The following is a 20,272-nucleotide window of genomic DNA, read 5'->3' as shown; positions in this document are numbered from 1 at the left end:
AGATAAAGCTTACTTATGAAACATAATAGTTCTTAGTAATTTCTTTAAAAGTATGCATGCATTTCAATTTGTAAAAAGAAATCAAATGCATTTTTCAGTTACAACTGTTTGTATCAGTGGGTATATATTTATACATACAAAACACATAGCAACACCAATTATTCAAAAATATTCACCTTACCCCTTTCGTATAATCTGAAAATATATATTAAAAGGTATAATGCTTGGAAACATGATTAATGGGAATACTGCAAGTTGTTGTGAAAAATGAAAAAAAAAATCATCTTGAATACATACTTTTACAAGAATTCGTTTGTCTTCCTATGGCTGGACGCCATTTTAAATCATTGTAAAAATCTTCGCACTCCTCACAGTTGGGACCCTTAGTATTGTGGGTGCACTTACACTGACCATGAACCTACATAAAAAAAATTTAAAAAAAAACAATATAATATACATCTTGCTTTTAAAGATGAAACACAACACTTAGAGCTAATGTTTTGCTAATGCATAAAAACTGTTTATTAGAAATAGTCCTTTTCCAACAAAATCATTTATAATAAAACATTTATAATTGTAGAAAAGAAACAGTGAAAGATGAAAAATTTACCATATTTACACATATACATCATGTTTTTTATAATGTAGGAAAATTCTAGTCTTTAATTGCTAGAAAAAGTTACAAAAATGAGTCGATAAATTATAAATTATTCACAGGAATTAGTTGAAATTAAATAAAAAACAATGGAAATAAAAAACAATGGAATTCAAAAAACAATGGAATTTTTTCTTTATTGCTTCAACTATTCTTTCTTTCGAAAATTTCTGGTGCTTTTGAGTGTTTCTTTCAAAGAAAGTTCTGTTATTATAGAATTAAATATTTTGTATTCCTTTACAATAAAATTAAATCAATTTTTCATTTGATATCTAAGTATATAACCATACCATATCATGATTTCCTGAACCTATGGGATCTCCGGGTGCTGGTACACATTCACTGGCATGGCCATAGCACGAGCAACTTCCTCTTACAACCATATCATAAACAGCATAGTAGTATTTTTCTTTGATCTCACCTCGAGAATCTAACAGATTATCCCCGAGTGTATGAAGTTTCGTGAAATTGACTCTTAAATTAGTAACTTTCAACAAATTTTGAACATCAGCACTGTATGGGTCATCAATTGGAATGTTCGGAGGTAAGACTCTAAAGATAACCTAAATAATTAAACATAAAAAATGTTTTAATAATAAAAGTTAACCAGAAATTCAAATTTTTAACTACAAATCAAACAACACTGTTACCAGAGTTAAAAACTAAAAACTCTCAATTTTTTTAAAAATATCAATTAAATTTATAGTTCAAATGCAAAATTTCAACTTCAGTTACCTAATTTAAAATTTTTACATTTGAGATGTAAACTATTAACATGATCTTTTAAAATAGCCTTTGAGAGTCCAGTAAAAATAGCTTATTACCTAATATACAATTATAAATTTAGTTAGAAGCAAACTTAAATAGGTAAGCAATAAGTCAAGTGGCTTAAAAATTTTATTCTTAACAATTTAAAGGTACAATAATTCATTTGAAATATCAAAATAATAATTAATAGCCCTGTAAAAGTAGCTAGTTGAAAATTATCTTTATCAAAAAAAAAATTTTTTCATGAAAAACATTAAACCCTTTAGAAATTACACTTTTTAAGTATTTCACTTACCTCCCCCTCTGTAGATGGTTCTACTCCTGAATAATGAGATTCACAAACAACATCAGTGATCTTCTGCCGAGGTCCTCGAGGAACACCAGGAAAAGATTCACTGCAGTCATAGGCAAAATATTGGTAGACCTTAATGAAACATGCATGAATAATAAGTACTAACGTAAAAAAATTTAAGAGAATAGAAATTATGATACAAAAAAATGAATAAAAATTAAACATTTATATTGATTTTGATATTTTTGGTTAAATATTACATGCGACATATTTATTTAGCAATATGATTACAAGAGCAAACTCCATGGGATTTGAGGCAGCAGTAGTTATTTTAATAATTTTCAAAAATAAACTCTGTCCCTTCAACAATTATTCAGAAAAGGATTATACAAGGAAAAACAGCACTTGCTAAATTTTAGAATTCCTTCAGAATTTTTTTCTCAAAAATTTAAGGCTATAAAATTATGATATTAATAATTTTGCATAGGTAATTTAATAGTGAACATTTTTGTATTTTTATAATTTTTAAAATATACTTTTACTTAAAAATTTACTTTAACTGATGAAAATGGATTTAAAAGTAGCTGAGAAAATCTTTTAACGTAATAGCTACAAAAACAAGAATTTTTTTCAAAAATGTAAAAATACAGAAAATTACTTAATGTAAAATTACTTTTCTAAAAATGATGATTGAACATTTTGGCAAAAAAAAAAAAAAAAAATCAAGAAAAAAACACTTTATATCTATATTTCCTATTTTTATTGAGTTATTTTGCAATGTTCTAACAAAAGACTACTGAGTGTAACAACATGAGGAATACGTTGCACTAGCTGCTAGAAGAAAAATGGTTGATATTGCCAACTTCTTGACGCAGGAAGAAAAAAAAGACATTGTATTTTACATGTTTTTTTCTAATTAGAGAAACTATAGAGCATCAAATTAATTGTAGAAATCAATTTCAATCCTTCTTGTCATCCACTGTCATGAATTCACAATTATGCCAAATCATGACCGAAGAAGGCTCAAGGGCCAAAAAAGACAAAGCAGAAATTTATGTAACTTTCATTAACTCTAAAACACACTTGTTTTTATTTTAAACTGTCCCATGTCTACTTCAAAGTTCGATGCACTTACATGGCTACGTCTACTTTTGTTAAGTCAATATATAAGCTGAGGTTTAAAGAGTTGAAATTACCTTCCAGGTAGCTCCAAAATCATGAGATCTTTCAATCAACATGGCTGCAGGTCGAAATGTTTTGAAGGTTGTTATTAAATGAGTAAAATGGAACTCCTTGTTGTTTAAGTCAAGCTGTATATATACATTTTCCACTCCATTTTCCGATTGCCACCATTTTCGAGGTCCTCTAAATTTTTTACCAATTCTGCAAAAAGAATATAGAATATTAACTAAAATAAATAATATAAAAAGTAAAATACTTAGTAATCACTTATTTTGATAACAATAATACATAGTACATAATGAAATAAGAAACATATGCTGTATATGCCTAGAACTATAATAATAACTAGAAACTAGTTTGCGCATTACATGACACAAAAAATTGTTTATCAGAAAAGAACTTGTTTATTTCTTGCACAAATGAAAAGTAGAATAAATAAAAGCACTCTAAGAATTAATGATTACATAATTTCTTTTTATTTATTTCAATAGAAAATTAAACACTTTCTGCATTTCTTGTTGTTTTTAATGATATTATTTTTAAAATGGTAAGATATTTTGCCCATGTAGTTACTTGACAAAAATGTAGAACCGAGCTGCTATTTGAATGAGTTATGTAGTTTGAAATATAACTGTGAGAACTGAACAGAAAATATAAAGCAAAATAACAACTTTATCTAATATCATTAAAAAAAAAGAAGTGAATTTTTTATAGTTTTCGATTTAAACATTAAACTCTAAATTTTGGGAGCAACTTGGTTGATTTTCCATACAGAAATCTGTGCTACTCAATGGTGTTACCAATTTATTAGTGGCATCTTATTTTTAATTATATTTTAATTATTGCTTAATAGCACTTTTAAGTTCTGTTGTATGGTTACTTAATTTATATGATATAAATTTTTGATTATGGTTTTAAAAGTAATTTTTGCTCTTTTTCTAATGATTTCTGTTTTATTTCACTTGAAATTGACTTTGCTTCTTGAATACATGGAATAAATTCTCGCACTTATAACTTAATCAGTTTTGTAGTTTCATTAATTGTTCACTTAAGAATTTTCATTTTCAACTTTTCTTCTTCTATTGGCATGACAACCCTTTGTGAGCCAGAGCCTTCCATAGAACATTATTCCATTCTGCTCTTTCTTTCAACTTTTACTCAAACTAATTATTTTGGGTCTGTTAAAAGAGCTATTCTGTTGATACTCTCTAGAATTTTATAAGTTTGCTTCATCTAAAGGACTGCTGCTAACGTGAGTATTTCAAGGTGAAGTAACATAAAGCTCTCACACTTGTGAATAGGAAGCTTAACTTGCTTCAAAAATTAAGGTAGAAGAGGTCAACATGATTCGAGGGCTCAAAGCAGTCACTCATTATCAAGACCTGCCAATACTTGAATGACAAAAACAAAACAGATAGAATGAGAGAAAAACTTTTTCTCATCATTCATGTGTTGATGGGTCTTGATTATAGGCACCTATGCTGAACGTGTGAAGCTTGTCATGATTTTTCTTTTTTTTTTAGCTAATGAAGTCTTCCATTGACAGATACGTTTTTTAACTTCACACATTTCACATTCTCTTAGTTTGTTTGCAGCTGCTGTAATTTTATAAGTCTGCTACATTTTAGAAATTGCTGTTGACAAGTGTACTTCAAGAAGTAACACAAGATTGAAAATTTAAATTATTCATTGAAATTTGAAAGGTTTTTCACACAAAATATTTTATGATATGAACATAAGATACATATTAACATTCTGCTGAAGTGTCCGAAACTCATACTTTTGGTGGTTTGACAGATTTTAAATCATTACTAAAATTCAATCCATAAAAAACTTTGACAATATCTTGGACATCTCTTGATACTAGTCACCACTGAAATCAAAGTACTTCAGAATGGACAAAGCTGCAGGAAACAGTTAGAAGGGCGAAAAAATAGGTTATAATATTGTTTGAGACTAATTAAAGTGCTAGGATAGCAGAAGGAGTAGAAGAATTTGAATATTAAAATATGATTGAACCATAATCATTATCAAGTGTCATTTTATCAAAGATTATTATGATTTTACTAAAAATTCATAATTATTAAAATTAAACAAATAAATGTAACAAAACATATTAAATTACGTTGAAACTATATTTTCGATGCCGTGGTACAACTTGGGAATATCTTTATTTTCAGGAACTGAGTGACACTTAAAGCACTTTTTCCGTTCTTTTAAATGGCTTACGATGCAAAATCTTTCTTCTCTTTTAGTTCCACAAGTAGAAGAGGCTGTTAAATATTTCTCACGTCCGATCAAGAGATTACCAGTTGCAGGGTAACAACTTGACTCTTCACAGGCATGGACAGGGGAAAAACTTTGAGATGGAAAGACTGAAATACAATAATAAACATCACTATTTCATTTATGCCAATTGGCAACACAACTATTAAGAAAAAGATAACTATATTATTTAGCAATATTTGGACTTCCGTAGTATCAAACACAAACAGTAGAATAAACTTTAAATAATAAAAGGAACTAAATGAATACAATAAAGAAAATCTTATTTCAAAATTGAAGGAATTTTGTTTGAAAAACTTACAGTTGAAAAAAACCATTGTTAAAAAAAATATATAATTTATTAAATTAATTTAAGTAAAAGTTTATTTTTGAACTGGCTTTTCAATCAGGTATTTTTCATGTGAAAGGGGCATACTATTAATTACATTATGTGTATAAATATTAAGTTTCACTCCGAAGTACATGAAGTCTGTTATAACTTCAAATGTAGCATATACTTGTAGTAATAGTTTATGTAGTATAGTAATAGTATTGATTATCAGTTTTGGCAAACAAGGATTGACAGTACTTTGGATACTTTATCTTAGATCTGCCAGGATGCTTTCAATCAATTTTCTTAAAGAATTATCTAAATATGTTTATTATTTTTGAAAACATTGTTCCTTACAGTTACTTTTACAATGTTAAGATGCATATAAATTTTTGTAAAGTTCATATAAAAAAAAATTTACATAAAAAACACTATTATTAATAAAACTCTGATTTTCACAAATTGGTATTGTGAAAGCTGAGATTAAACCACAATCCTAATTGTATTTTCTTGAAAATATTTAATGGCAATATTTCAAAATGAAAATTTTTGGGAAGTAGAGCTTCAGATTACTATTAATTTCTCTGATATAATGACCCTTCGAATGTAATTTTGATTTTTCAAAATTAAGAAATAAATAAATGACAAATTAAGAAATAAATATCGACCAAAATTTAAACAAATAAAAAATTTTAAAGATTTTTTTTTCCAAAACATTAGGAGGAAAGAATTTTTTTTAAATAGTAATCTATAATGTAAATCTATATTTTTATTTTAAGGACTATAAATTAATGTTTCCAGAAAAAATAAAAGTAGAGGTCAAAAAATTAAGGTTGTGCATGACACCTAAAAAAATTCAAAGTCGCCAACACCATGCAATATTATAAATAATCCATTTTTTTAAACCCAAAACTCTGAAACATTTCTGTTCAAAAGAAAAGGGAAAAAATTATTTTTCTTAACACTTGATCAGTACATTCTTAAAATCTGTCTTCCTTATTAAGTCTAATGACATCATTATCTGCAATGGTTTCAGTATGCTAATCTGTACTTATAATCTTATTTAAAAATGAAAAAAGACCATTTTAAAAATTATAAAGTTACTTTCAAATAATACAATAATGGCTTTAAAAATTTTTACTTTGATTTTTGATTTTAATTTTTGATTTATTTTTAAAATGCTCTATGAATTTAAAATAATTACAAGTCAATCTGAAAACACGCAATGTCAATTTAATAAAATATAATTAAAATAATCAAAAGCTACTATGAATGCAACAATGCTTACAGGAAGGAAGGAATGCTGAAAATTTATAACAATAACATTGGTTTTAGTTTCAACATCAGGTCTCTATCCATCACAGAAAAAACTTCTTTTCAAGTTCCAAAACCTTTCCTTTTTGCATCAGATCTATTTTTAACATCAAAAAATTTTCTCTTAGATATAGTTAAACATTTCAAATGTCGTTAGGTGGTTAGTCCTTGTTAGCAGTCATGTGATATCAGTTGTAGTTAGACGCTAGAATTTTAGCTTAATCCTTCAGAAGCTTTGTTAATTCCATTTGTAGTATTTTTAAGAATTATTACCGTTTAACGATAACAGATAAGATATAAGCAAATTCAGTCCATTTCCCCAGCAAAGTTAGAGCTATAAAATTATTCAAAAATATGAAGATATTTCAACAAACTGTTTTACGCTTGATGATCTCCATACGAACTTGAAGCATGATATGAAGTCTCCTAATGATGAAACACCTAAACTTTCATTGTCTATAATATGTCAAAAAACTGCATAAAGAATATTTATTTTCATTGAATTTTATTTTACAAAAGAGAGATCTGTTTTAATTAAATACTTCAAAATTATAATTACTACTGGAAAAAATTATAGTGTACAAAAGAACCAATAAAAGCAATTTTTGTTAAATTAGAAGAAAAAAAACAATATGTTTCAAGAGTTAATGAAATGAAATAATATTAATTTAAAAGAGATATTTAAAAAACAGTTTTAATATTACACCATTTGATAAAAAGGAAAACTTCTTCAAGAGAGGGATATATTATTATTAAATCCGGTCAATTTTGGAAGAAGTGTAAGCACAAACTCCAAAAGAAAACATAAAACAAAATTATAATTATAGTATTCTCATTGCACCTATAGAATAATAACATAAATACTGAAGTACCTATGCATCAAATTTTTTTTAAATATATAATTTTATTGTTATAATAATTTTATTTGAAGATATTTCTCTTTTTAATAATGACATATAAATGAACATTTAGCTTTCAGGCCAGACAACTGGTTTTTAATTTTTTAAAAAAAAAGTTAATGAGGTAAGACAACTATTTACTCTGAGGTTTCTCCTCTTTTTTTATAAGCCAGCAAGTAAAATTTTTCAAAATATGTTAAAATATAAACAAATAAAACTAAAATAAAAAATAGATGGTGAAAATACTAACTTTAACATTGAATTAAGCATGAATCTATAAACTATATAGGGATCAACTAAATATAAATAATTTTGTCTTAACTCATGAAGATAATTAAATAAAAAGAATCATGCTTTACAGAGATTATAAATATACTTATTCAATTTCACAAAATGAAAAATTCTGCTAAAGATTCGTTAATCAACGAAAAAAATTTTGGTAAAATTTTTTTCAAATTATTTTATGACAGATTAATACCAAATAATAAAATTGATTAAAATTGCAATAACATTAATACATTTCCAAATTTACATGTCAACACACAAAAAATAAAAATGCATTGTACAAATCAAGATAGAATTAGTAGTTATGTTACAATAATTAATTTTAGAGCAAAAAGAATGTGAGAAATGCAGCATCTCATTTTTTTATTACACTAATAATAAAAACCATATATTAAATAATTGCAATCTAGACTTAAGTTCTATTTTTAGAATGAAAAAAATACACAAATTTAATTCTGCACTCTGTTAATTTTACTAATTTAAAAAACTTAATATACATTTTGAGATCTTGGATTACAACACCATTTTAATTGGTAATAAATTAATTGGTACTTATAAAATAATAAATTATACCAACTTTATTTGAGCTCTATACAAATTTAAATATAGTAATAAGAAATGAAAAATAATGTGTGTAAATATTAACTACTAGGACAATACAATTTATAAAAAATTGTAATAATTTTCTTCTAATTTTAAAAACTAAATTTTAATGGCAAAAATATTACTTAATAAACAGTTGGAATCATTCATACAATCCTTCTAGAATAAAATAGATTCAATTAATAAGTCAATTGATTATTGATGAAAGACAAATAGTCAGTTAAAAAATTTTAATAATTTTTAGAGTATTGTAGGTATAAATGCAAATTCATATTTTTTAACCTAATGAATTGCAAATAATCTTGTAATTAAAATAAATTGTAAATGTTAAGTAATGCAAATAAGATTCCATTAAAAAACTTGATTATAGATTAAATGCCTATCTAAAGTAACATAAAAATATTAACTACTTAAAAAAAAAATTATTNGTTAAAAGAATTAATTAACACTATTCTTCAGACTCGATCGACGGGACCTAACAATTATTTCGCGTTAAGCGAAATTTCGTGATAAGCGATTTCGCGTTAACGGGGTTTGACTGTATATTTCTTTAATTTTGTGTGTGCAAGCATTCAATATGAAGATTATTTATTTATTTATTTTCTTATTAAAAAGACAATGTCTAGTCTTGTGAAAAGTGTATGATCAAGCAAAATTAAAGAAATGACATAAGGATTTTATCTACATTTAAAATTTACTTTTGACTACACAAAAAAAAACGTATATTCAATACTTTTTAAAAGTTTTAAAATAGATTTAATAACATTTTTTTCTCACATTACATTACGTTCTTTTATAATAAGTAATAAACATTTGTGATTAAAATACATAAAAGAATTAAAAAAATCAGAAATATATTATTATATTTATTGAATATATTATAAATAAAAACAGTGAAAAATTGTACTACTCATATTTTAAATAAAAAAACATTGCCATAAATTTATAAACAATTATACTGCAAGTGATAGAATAATGAAATTAAAATATACTGGTTATGTTAATGTGAATATTTTTTATTTTAGTCCAGATTCACAGTATTTTGAAATGAATGAAAGTTTAAATGAAGAAAGGATATACTTTGTGAATAACATGATTAAAGCTAAACAATCTGAATAAAGCACAAAAATGGATATACTATAGTGCTCCGATCTATCAACAAGAAATTTTCTCATCAAGAAAACAAAATTTATCAATGTCATTATTAAGGCAAACCAACATATGTGAATAACATAAATGTTAAAAACAGGAATTAAAATATAACAGTATTTTCTGTTAAAATAATTAAAATATAACTGTATTATTGTATTAATTGAATACCTCTCTCTCTATCTCTGTCAGTCCATCGCCTATCACCTCTTCCTCGCAAATGACCATCTTCAGAGGCCACTAAAACTAAAGCAATATTTTAAAATTAATTCTAAAATTATTAACTTAACAATTAACATTTTGGCAATCTCTTTTAATGTTTACATTGAAAAGGCTAAAAATGTAAAATAATTTGTTAAGACATAAAATTAAAATAATTTTAATAAACAAAAATCAACCTTTGAGATATGGGGTATAGGGGAAAAACATTCTTCCAATTTTGGCCTTTCTGTAAACCCCCAGTGGGTTAATGTCCAAATTAATTGATAATGTAAGGTTATCCGAAGAAATAATGAAAAGAAGAAGCATGTAAATTATTAACTTTAAAATAGACAAATAAATAAAATAGAAATGGAAATCTCCCATGTAAGAATTTTTCTTTCTTTCAAAAATTGCAAAATATTCATTTTGAGATTTAAATAAGGAAATGTATTTACTTCAAGCTTAAAAGTACTTTTTGATAGAGATCTTTCTCTTTTAACCTAATAGTGACCGTTCAATAAACAAAATATTCATGGGACACTGTTAATTGAATTCAAGATAAAAAAGAAAAGCCAATTACCAAGAAAAGCTAATTACATTTAAATAAAATAAAATATAAAAAGCAACTTAACAGGGTAAATAAAACAACACAAAAAATTAAAATATATTAAACTGCATCAAAATTAGAACAAAAAAATTAAAACGTGTCAAAATATATTAAAACTTTAATCAACGAACAATATATTTCAAATCTGCAAAAAATAAAATATAAAAATTAGTTCAAATTGGAAATATTTTTATATCATCATCGTTACACCAATCAATCACCAAGACATCAAAGGGAATTTAGTCTTGTAATATTTTTAAAATAACATGTAGACATTTGCCCAGGGAGGGCTCTTTCAATTAGTCCCCCTTCTGTGAAGTTTGTTTGAGTTTCACATGGACCACTGCCAAGAAGTTGCCAAGATTCGATCAGGATAGATTCTGCAGATCACGATACGAAAGTTGTCTCTTCAAATTGGAAGCAATATTTCCATTGAAACTTCAATTATAAGTATATTTATTAATAAATTTCTGTATATAAATTTACTACATTTGCTTTTTAAGTTAAATAACAGTTATATAGAAGCATATGAGCTATAAAACAATGAGCAATTATAACTAAAGCAAAAAAATTAAAATAATATATATATATATATATATATAGGTATAAATGGAGTTATTTATATTTTATGTAATTATTTCATGCACAATCTTAATGCATAAATAAAAACAATTTAAAGGTTATTTATAATTGAATTATTTATTATATGTTAGGCGAAAAATTTTGTATTGGGAGCTATAATTTATTTAAAATAGCTACATTCGTTAAGATTTTTAATGGAACACACCTTATTAAATATTTAAATTATAATACTTTTTTAAACATTTTTAGAAAATCTTGAAAATGTAAAAAAAAAAAAAGTAGAAATTATAAATTAAGAAAAACAATAAGATACTAAATGATAATCATAAAAATTAATTTCTATAGGATTTTCACAAAATTAATAATTTTTCTGAAAGTTAACTCCTTTTAATTACATTTATTAATATGTATAATTAAATTTTTAAACACAGCCGTTCAGGATCGGCAGAGTAAACAAGTTTAGAAATGTAAACAAGATCAAAAGTATATTTTGCAAGGAAAAGAGACTCATTTATCTATAATAATTAACTTACCTATCAAAAAAATAAATATATTGATGCTCAACATTTCTTTCAATCGGAGCATTTTGCCGAAGTTCTTGAAATTTTCGGCAGAAGAGGTCTAAAGACCTCAGCAGACTTCAGAAACACAGCCCTGCTTTCTCTTCGAAACTACCTCTCCCTTTCCCCTTTCTCCAAACGACGGTTCAAGTTAGAATAAACTGTTTGGAAACAGAAAAAATTGTTAAAACAAGGAATAATTTGAAATCAATCTAAAATGAAAACAATGACATTGATTTTGATTTAATATAATAATAATAATAAAAGCATATGTCACTGAAAATTATCGTTGATACTTTCATTTTTTAAAATCAATTTGGCTAAAGGAACTGAAGAAATCGTTTGCAAGGCTGCGGGAGTTTTAATTTACTTGGATAAAAAAAAAATTCTATTTTTAAATTCGATTCTATGTAATTCGCGATTAAAAGTGAAAACTTAAATAAAACAATGGTAGCTTAGGGAAAAAAATTTAATTTCACGAATGTTAATGAAATGACTAAAATTAAATACAATCTTCTTTAAATGATTCGTTAATTTTATGTTAATTATTATTGATATTTTATTTCATTTATGCTTACTAATATTTTATTTCGTTTTAATCTTAAAGCTTCAGACTCAGATAATTTTAATTCCCCTTTTATTTTTACTTTTAACTTAAAAAACAGTATTGTTTTAATTTTATGAAAATTAAAAATTACTATTTATTATTATTATACATGTAATTAACAAGAAATATTTTTATTTCATTAGAACTATAAATATGAACCACTTAATAAATTCGAAAGCGTAATAAATGTTCTGTACAATAATAATTATTATCAATATTTTATTAATGCATACATGCAGCATTTAGTTAAAATAAATACATAAATTTATGATTTATTGTTTAATATACCTTTTATATGAAATAATATTTTAACTAAATTATTTATATGCAAATAAATTTTTCCTTTTTTTTCTTCTTTTTTATCACTCCAATCAATGCTTGAATACAAAGGCGAACAATTTTGAGGTCAGAAAGGGCAAAGGAAGGATTAAAATCATCAAAAGCTCTGTTTATTTGTGTGGCGGAATTAGAAAGTAGTTGGAAGGAGCTTCCAACTACTAAGGCTTTAAACATCAGCCTTAGGAAATTTAAATTCGTTTTAAAATCTTAATTATTTCATAAGTCATAGTTTGCAAATGTTTAAATTCTTTTCACTAAATGTTAATTTCGGCATAACATACTTATTTCATTTTATGGAAGGATTTTGAAAGTCATTGTTTTATGTTTGAGGTTCTAAGAAGAAAGAAAATTTTTAAAAAATAAATAAAGAACAAGAACAGATAAAAATATAAAAAGAAATAGTTCAAGTTAACTCTTTTACTGTTGTAGAGATCTCTAATTTATTGTAAGTAATATTATCAACAGATTCTTTATTTCAATGCGTTGATTTGAATTAATTTTAAGAATCAATTGAATAGCCATTGGTTTTAATATTCTTAATGTGAGAGAATGCGCGAAACTATAACTCAAACTCAGAGTGCTCCATAATAAGAGTTTTTCAAATAGAAGTTCAGAAAGCTTGTGAAGTAGGAAGTCAAAGAAATATAAGCATTGAGCGAAAAAGAAATGACATCAAAATATTGCGAATCACTGTTGAGGAAGGCGAGCTCAAAGCCATCAAATCCTGTTTGATTGCCCCAAGAAACAGAAAGTAGTTAAAATTTGATCATTTAAAACATAATTAAGCTTTCTTCGACTTTCTAACTAGTTTGATTCTCCCTTTTCCTCAATAGTGATTCGTCCGTTTTCGATAAAAAAAAATTTCTGTGATTAAATAATAATTCGTTGTTTATGCATTTTTACATCATTTTTTTAAAGGATTCTAAGAATATATATTGAGAATGATAATTATGGAACATCTTTATACTTTGCACTTTTAAATTAGCATTTAATGAGTAATCTTTTTTTTCTCCCCGTAGGTTGTTTCATTACTCTGTAATGATGGTTTTAATATTTTTTATAATGGGGAATACCCAAAATCAAAGTGGATGAAAAATATTCATTATAGAGGGGTAAATGTCAGCTTTATATCCCGCAGTAAAAAATTATCTCTCGTATAAAAGAAATTATTCGTTTTATAGCCCAAAATGAATATTATATCTGTAGATTGGAAAATGTCACTTTTATTGTCAATCATGAAAATCATCCTTAACACTGTGGAAAATATCCGTTTCATAGTCTAAAGAAAAAAGGTATAGCTTTTATAATAAAAAAGAAGAATGTGAAGTAACATTCTTTTTTTATGTTTCAAGTATAACAAATATAATTATTTGGTGCCTTAGCATTAATATTAGATAAAACAAATTTTCGTTCTAAAAAAATATGATCCAAAAAGTGAGCATAATTACCATCGATTCTATTTTATGAATAAATCCTCTCAAAAAATAAAAGTCATGAGTAAAAATTTTCAAAAAAGTTGTATGATGGGTAAAACACGTATATTTATCTTCTTCATCTAGAAACAGTTAAGGCGGCCTTAATGTTAATCTCTTATCCTTTTGATACATGACAGAAATGTATCAACAGATTCATTATAAACCTTGGAAGATGAGTAAATTGAGCAAAGATTTGAGATATGAGATAGGATGGACTTTAGGAAAAAAGTGACGTCAAAAAAATTGTAGTTTTAGTGTATGATTCAATAGTGGTTCATTTTTACGATGAATAAAAAGTTTCTAATAGCTGATAAGTTTCGAAAACTGATAAATACTTAGATGCAAACTAAAAATAAGTTGTAGTAGTTCATAAAAAATTTCATATTTTAATAACAATGAAAATAATTCTAATTTATTAAAAGTAATTATAATAGTGTTAAAGTAATAATAATTATAATATATTAAAAGTAATATTATTCATAATTCGCTTGTATGTAAGTCACCCACATCGACAAATAGTTTTTTGAACTTTAGCATGTTAGCGGGCGAGTTAATAGCTAATTTCCAACGCGTTTTTCTCGAAACCAGAATTTAAAATGAAAGTTTTATCGTCAAAATATGGGAGTTACTTCACGATTTTGAACTTGAATATCCATAATGTTAAAAAGCGTAAAATTTTAAATATCCTTTTTCAGTAGCGTAGTTTGGGGAATAAAATCCTCTCCGATAATGTACATTACTTGATGAATGGGCTATTGTACAGAACGTAGGATATAGATATAAAAATTTGGTTCACATAAAAATAAATTTGTCTTTTAATTGGGTACACTAATAGCCCACGTCACAGGTCGTGTTATTCCTACTAAATTTAACCAGTAAGCGGTATTTTCTGCGAACCTGACTTCTAGCAACAAATAAACATGAAACGAAGTTTGTTGTAATGAGTCGGCTGCTCAGTAGGTTGGAATTGTATTTGTGTAGTTCTTTCTGAAATAATTGATTTTGTTCTTTTTATCTAAGTTTATGTATTTAGTAAACATATTTAAACTTAATTTATGAATGAAACTAAAATTCCTAGCAAAATTATCGAGGCAGAAGTATTTGTGTTTTTATATTTTTTTACATTCTACCCAATTCTTTCTTTCATTGTTGTTGCCTACAATGTTGTAATTGAACTCAGATAGCTGTTATTTTGGTTAAAATAATGATTAGAACAGAATATTTTTATTCTCGATGTATTACAATATCTTTGAACTTAGAATTTATTGATACTGGCCATCTGGAGTTGTAATAAGACATTTGTCTGTCCATTATAGGTGAAAAATAAGACTCAATTAATTATAATTGTATCAAACTGAATCACTGAATTTGCAAAAAATCAAATAATAAGAATTTGCTTCCCCGTGAATTAACTTGAAGGTATATAGAAATAAGAAATTTCACAGTCAACAAAATAAACAGAAAAATCAATAGGTTTCATTGCTTGGAGCTCAGTAATTTGATTTCTGTTAACATCTGGTAGCAGTTACTCCAATACCACACGTAAAATTGCCATCTAATTATTTTCAGAACGAGATTTCGAACCCACATTTTACAATGTATAAATTAAGCTTTTTTTTTTCAATAATTACCAAACATGATGTTAATTTTTCTTTTCTTTTTTGTAACAGAAAATTATTGTTTCTGCGTTGATTATTATTTTTAAGAAGGAGATTTAAATATTTCACAAATTAATTTATTATTATCGAGATATTGAGGATAATTTAAACGCAATTCAGTCACTCTTGCTCATCTATAGCCGTTAACTCTCGTCTGATGGAGAGAACTCGTTGAAATGGCATTGGCCTGTAGTAGAATGTAGTGCAATTGAAGAAGAAGAAAAAGTTCCATTTTTATGCATTAATTTTATTTAATTGTTTATTTTGCCTTCCTTGTAAAGCTAAAAGTGAGTTGGCTGTTCAATGCCTGTTAGAAAAGGAAGTAAAACCTTCATTACCTAAAATATTAAAGTAATAGTTATCGTTTCCCGCATTTATTGCATAGCTATTTTTACCATAATATTTCATATTTCATTTCTCTTAATTGTTATAATATCACATGTAAAGATATTACTTCGCTTTAAAGTACGTATCTTGTGCCCCCACCCCCTCTTTCACGTGACAGAATGGCAATTATTCAAATGTGGTCCACGGAACGACGGTTGTTCGCAGAGAGCGAAAAAAAAAAAGTTCAGCACGATTCTAGAATTTTTCTTTCTTTTTCTTTATAAGGAATAAGTATTGTTTACAACAAAAAAAGCTTGAAAAAGTCAGGCCTTTCTAAGATTTAGTGCATAAATCTTTATTTTTTATTCATTTATTTTTGTCCCACTTTTTTCTTTTCCATCTCTCCATCCATTGCTACTGATTCTTTATCATCCTATCCTATGACATTTGCCCGTAGAACATACCCCACGCATCCTCCTGCTTGTCACTCCCTGAGGGCATCACTAGGCCATTCTATTTTATTTTTTTACGTGTTTTTATAAAAATTCCCTCTGAAAGAAAGCTAACACAAGTTTCTTGACTTTCACGGAATTCTCTCACGGCTTGTCAGAGATAAGAAATTAGTTTATCACCGTTATCCTTATCGAGAAATATAAGTAGGCATAAGTTCTTCCCTTAAGTCAAAGTATAGGCTAACTCAACGTTAATAAATAATCAAAAAATTTATTTTAAAGTTAACTTTCAAACTATGCACAACTTACAAGCTACTGCTTTAGGAAAAACTCTTGTAGGTTGGTATATCTAATTTTATTAAAAAAAATAAATTGAAAAAAAAATAAAAGGAATATTGAGAATGATTGCTTGATATTTTAAGAATTGCTTGCGCAAAAATTTAATTCTTAATTTAAAAAAAACAAAAAGTATTTTTGAAAATAAGAATTTATTATTGCTTTAGAACATTATGGTTTATGGTTTTAGTAGTCCTTATTTTATTAAAAAAAAAGTTTTAAATCGAAAAGTTTTTTCTAATAGTTTTTTTTTTTTTTTTTAANTTTTTTTTTTTTTTTTTTTTTTTTTTTTTTTTTTTTTTTTAATCAATTGACTAACTATTGGTGTAGACTATTGTATTGGTGTAGAATAATTACGAGCATTGGTATATATTTGATTTATTCCTTTCCGGCACAGTGGTGACGATCTTGCAACGCTTACTCCAAAAATGTTGTAAACCATTAGGAATGTAAAAGCTTGCCTTTTTAATAAGAATACTTTGACTAAGGTCGCAATTGCTATTGTGTTGCCTAACTAAAATTTGCTGTTCCGAAAAAGGGTAAAAAGAAAAACTTAAAAATTGAAAACGTGAAAACGATTTCTTGATATTTTGAGTAAAAGATTAATGTTCTTTATTCCATAAAAAATAAATTAATAAAAATAATGAAGACTATTCACGAGATTTGTATTTTTTTTTAATAAAATAAAGTATATAATACATTTCAGTGAAAGGGAAAAAAAACTAAGGTTGTGCAAAATTTGTTCGCTGATTCGAAGTATTGATGTAGAGTTTTTTTCTATATTTTTATTGTTGGAGTGAAAATCTAAATATTATAAATAGGAATAGAAAATCGTGATGAACTTCTTTATTTTCTAAGATTATAACCTTTCCTAATTTATTCGTTTGATAATGGTTCTTATACTACTAGACTAGTTTAATATGTAACACTAGTTAATATACTTAATACTTAGCTACACTAGTTAATATACTTAAATACTACAGTAGTTTATATACGAACTTAAGCTTTATATTAAAGAAGAGTGAAATTTCAATTATTAAAGGGATTGTGAACTGTCAAGAATAAATAAGCTTTTATTCTATTAAAAAAATGCATATAATTAGAAGAAGAAAAAACATTACTGATTGCAACAATTATTAACACTCATGGAATGGAAAAAGACATTTTGTTTTCTTAGTGGAGTTATTTATAATTTCCTCACTAGTTCCGTTGTTCCTCTTCCGATACAATCGAAAAACTTCCGATATGAATTAAATGGAGCATCATGTGAGAGCGGAAATAAGCTCTTAGCGTGACATTGGATGAAATGTTGACTTACTTTCTAACGTCTTAATGAAAACTAAATCAAAACTTTTAAAAATGTACAAATTATTTAGAGTTATTGTTATATTTTCGACATAAAATAATTCAGCATTACATTTTTTCCCCTTCATAATCCCGAACTAATTATTTCATTCCTTTATTTAGGTTTTTAAGCTGATGCTTGTTTAGTTTACAGCAGAGAGTTTTCGATTCTACTTATGGGTCCCAACCGAAACCTGGGTCATGGGGGGCTTCAACCAAAACCACGGCTTTAACGGAATTTAAAGCTCTGTCAGATGGTCCGTTAGCCAATTAAATTCCCATGAAAAGAGTTGCATAATTACTGGAGAGAACGAGGGGAAAAAAAACGACAATCATTAAAAAAAAATTGGAAGGATGTGAACTTAAAATCTAAATGAATATTTGAATCTCAAATTTGTTCTACAAATGTACGCTGAAATTCTTCTTGACTAAAAATTTTTTTATTATTTTCATCAAAGTATTCTTTAATTTTTCTTAATGACATGGAATATTTAAATTAAAATGACATTTAGCACCATTATTATCATTCTTTAAGAAAGTGTTTATTCTTTATAAAACATTTTGCATAAACCATATTTATCAGTTAAAAAATTTAAATTTTATAATAAGAAATAGCAATTAGTTTGTCTTAGGATCCTTGGTGGTCAAATAGATGTCCGCTTTCAGCTAGAAGTCTGGGGCCTTCGCCCTTTACACACTCTCTCTCACCCCCTGCACGCTTCTGATTTATTCAGACTTTTTGTTCCCTTTAGAGAATGCTATACAGTGGAGGAAACTTTTCTTGGTAAATTCTGTTTAGAATTTAGAATTTAATATTTAGAGAAAGCTGTGTTCAGGTAACCTAAAGTAAACCATGAAGTTTCAAATGCTGCAAAAAATGTTTACGAAATATTAAAATGCAAACAAATTATAGCGACATATAAATGCCCCGCAGTTTAATCCTGCAATTATTTGTTTGCACTTGGATATTTTGAAAACATTCATCACCAAAAAGGTGAAAATTTTGAAATACCAATGGAAGGTGGAACAGTATTTGCCATAAAAAGTATTCTCGCGTTACAGCTTTCAAATAGAAAAAAAAAGATCACAATCCTATTGAGAACAAAACGAGATAGGGGAGTAGAAAGTGAAGCGGGAAATGATTTTTGTCAGTTGAAATGAGAAACCATAAAAGGCAACTGAAGTTGAATGTGGGCGAAGAAGAAGACGTTTGTAGGAGTTGGAAGTGACCTCCATTGCACGATTATAACACGAGAGAAGATATTACGACACTGCGATAATCTTCTCGTTGTGTTTCTGCGGGGTGGTAATTATAAGATGGAATAAACAGCGTCTGCTCGGAGAAGAATTAAATTGCTTATCTCCTCTCTATTTGAAGTGAGAAAAAATTGTTAATGAGTGATAAGGAAATATAATTAATGACCCCACCGGTTGTGTGGAAAGGAGGATAACCATTTATTTTCAATCCTATCGGAATTTTTTGAAATTTGTTTTCTCAGGAACTATTCAACCGATTTCATTCCAATTTTGTATTTTACCATATAGAAACTACATTCTTTAAAATGATGTAAAAAATTTGTAGACCTTAAGATGCAAATTTTTTCAACTTTCAATTAATAAAATATTAAAAATCTATAAATAATTATTAAAATTATTTTTTGAATGTAAATATCTTAGGATAAACGAATTTAATACTTGTGTACAAAAATTTTTCCATTCTCTTAAAAATTTCTCGAAATATAGTTAAATTCACAAAAAGTGAAATTAGTACTAAGAGATCAAAACTTTCGGCCACTCTTAGATTGTGGTTACCCCTATGTTTTGGGAATCAGAAATCCGTCAAAAAATAAAACAAGTTATTCAGCGAAAGTACGTTTTTGTTCTCTGATTTCTTAACCTAAAATATCACCTACACTCATCACCTTGCATATATGAAATCACCCCCTCCGAACCATTAAAATTGAGTCCTAGTACGTGAAAATCCGATCAAAAGTTACTCAGGGAGTTTTTTTTTCTTCTTTTTTTTTTCTTTTCGCAGGGA

General features: G+C 26.5%; 1 protein-coding gene across 2 annotated transcripts in view; it reads right to left on the bottom strand.

The window, feature by feature from the left end:
- The window catches only part of LOC107439460 (laminin subunit beta-1), a 57,067-nt gene extending 42,865 nt beyond the window's left edge, over positions 1-14,202 (bottom strand). Inside the window, exons 1-8 of one of the 2 annotated variants that reach the window (XM_071184323.1) lie at positions 14,088-14,202; positions 11,667-11,854; positions 9,915-9,989; positions 5,023-5,272; positions 2,912-3,098; positions 1,719-1,847; positions 946-1,218; positions 298-418 (exon numbers count right to left, since the gene is read on the bottom strand). In XM_071184323.1, the coding sequence (XP_071040424.1) occupies positions 298-418; positions 946-1,218; positions 1,719-1,847; positions 2,912-3,098; positions 5,023-5,272; positions 9,915-9,989; positions 11,667-11,718 (1,087 nt within the window). In that variant the 5' untranslated portion in view covers positions 11,719-11,854; positions 14,088-14,202. Of the gene's footprint in view, positions 1-297; positions 419-945; positions 1,219-1,718; positions 1,848-2,911; positions 3,099-5,022; positions 5,273-6,781; positions 6,905-9,914; positions 9,990-11,666; positions 11,855-14,087 lie in introns of those variants that run through there. The other variant, XM_071184324.1, reaches the window with a different exon arrangement.
- Positions 14,203-20,272: the final 6,070 nt, after the last annotated feature.

This window comes from Parasteatoda tepidariorum, chromosome 8 (genome assembly GCF_043381705.1).
Source record: "Parasteatoda tepidariorum isolate YZ-2023 chromosome 8, CAS_Ptep_4.0, whole genome shotgun sequence".
Classification (NCBI taxonomy): domain Eukaryota; kingdom Metazoa; phylum Arthropoda; class Arachnida; order Araneae; family Theridiidae; genus Parasteatoda; species Parasteatoda tepidariorum.
Note: the sequence above shows the minus strand (reverse complement) of the source record. Positions and strands in the feature narration are given on the sequence as shown.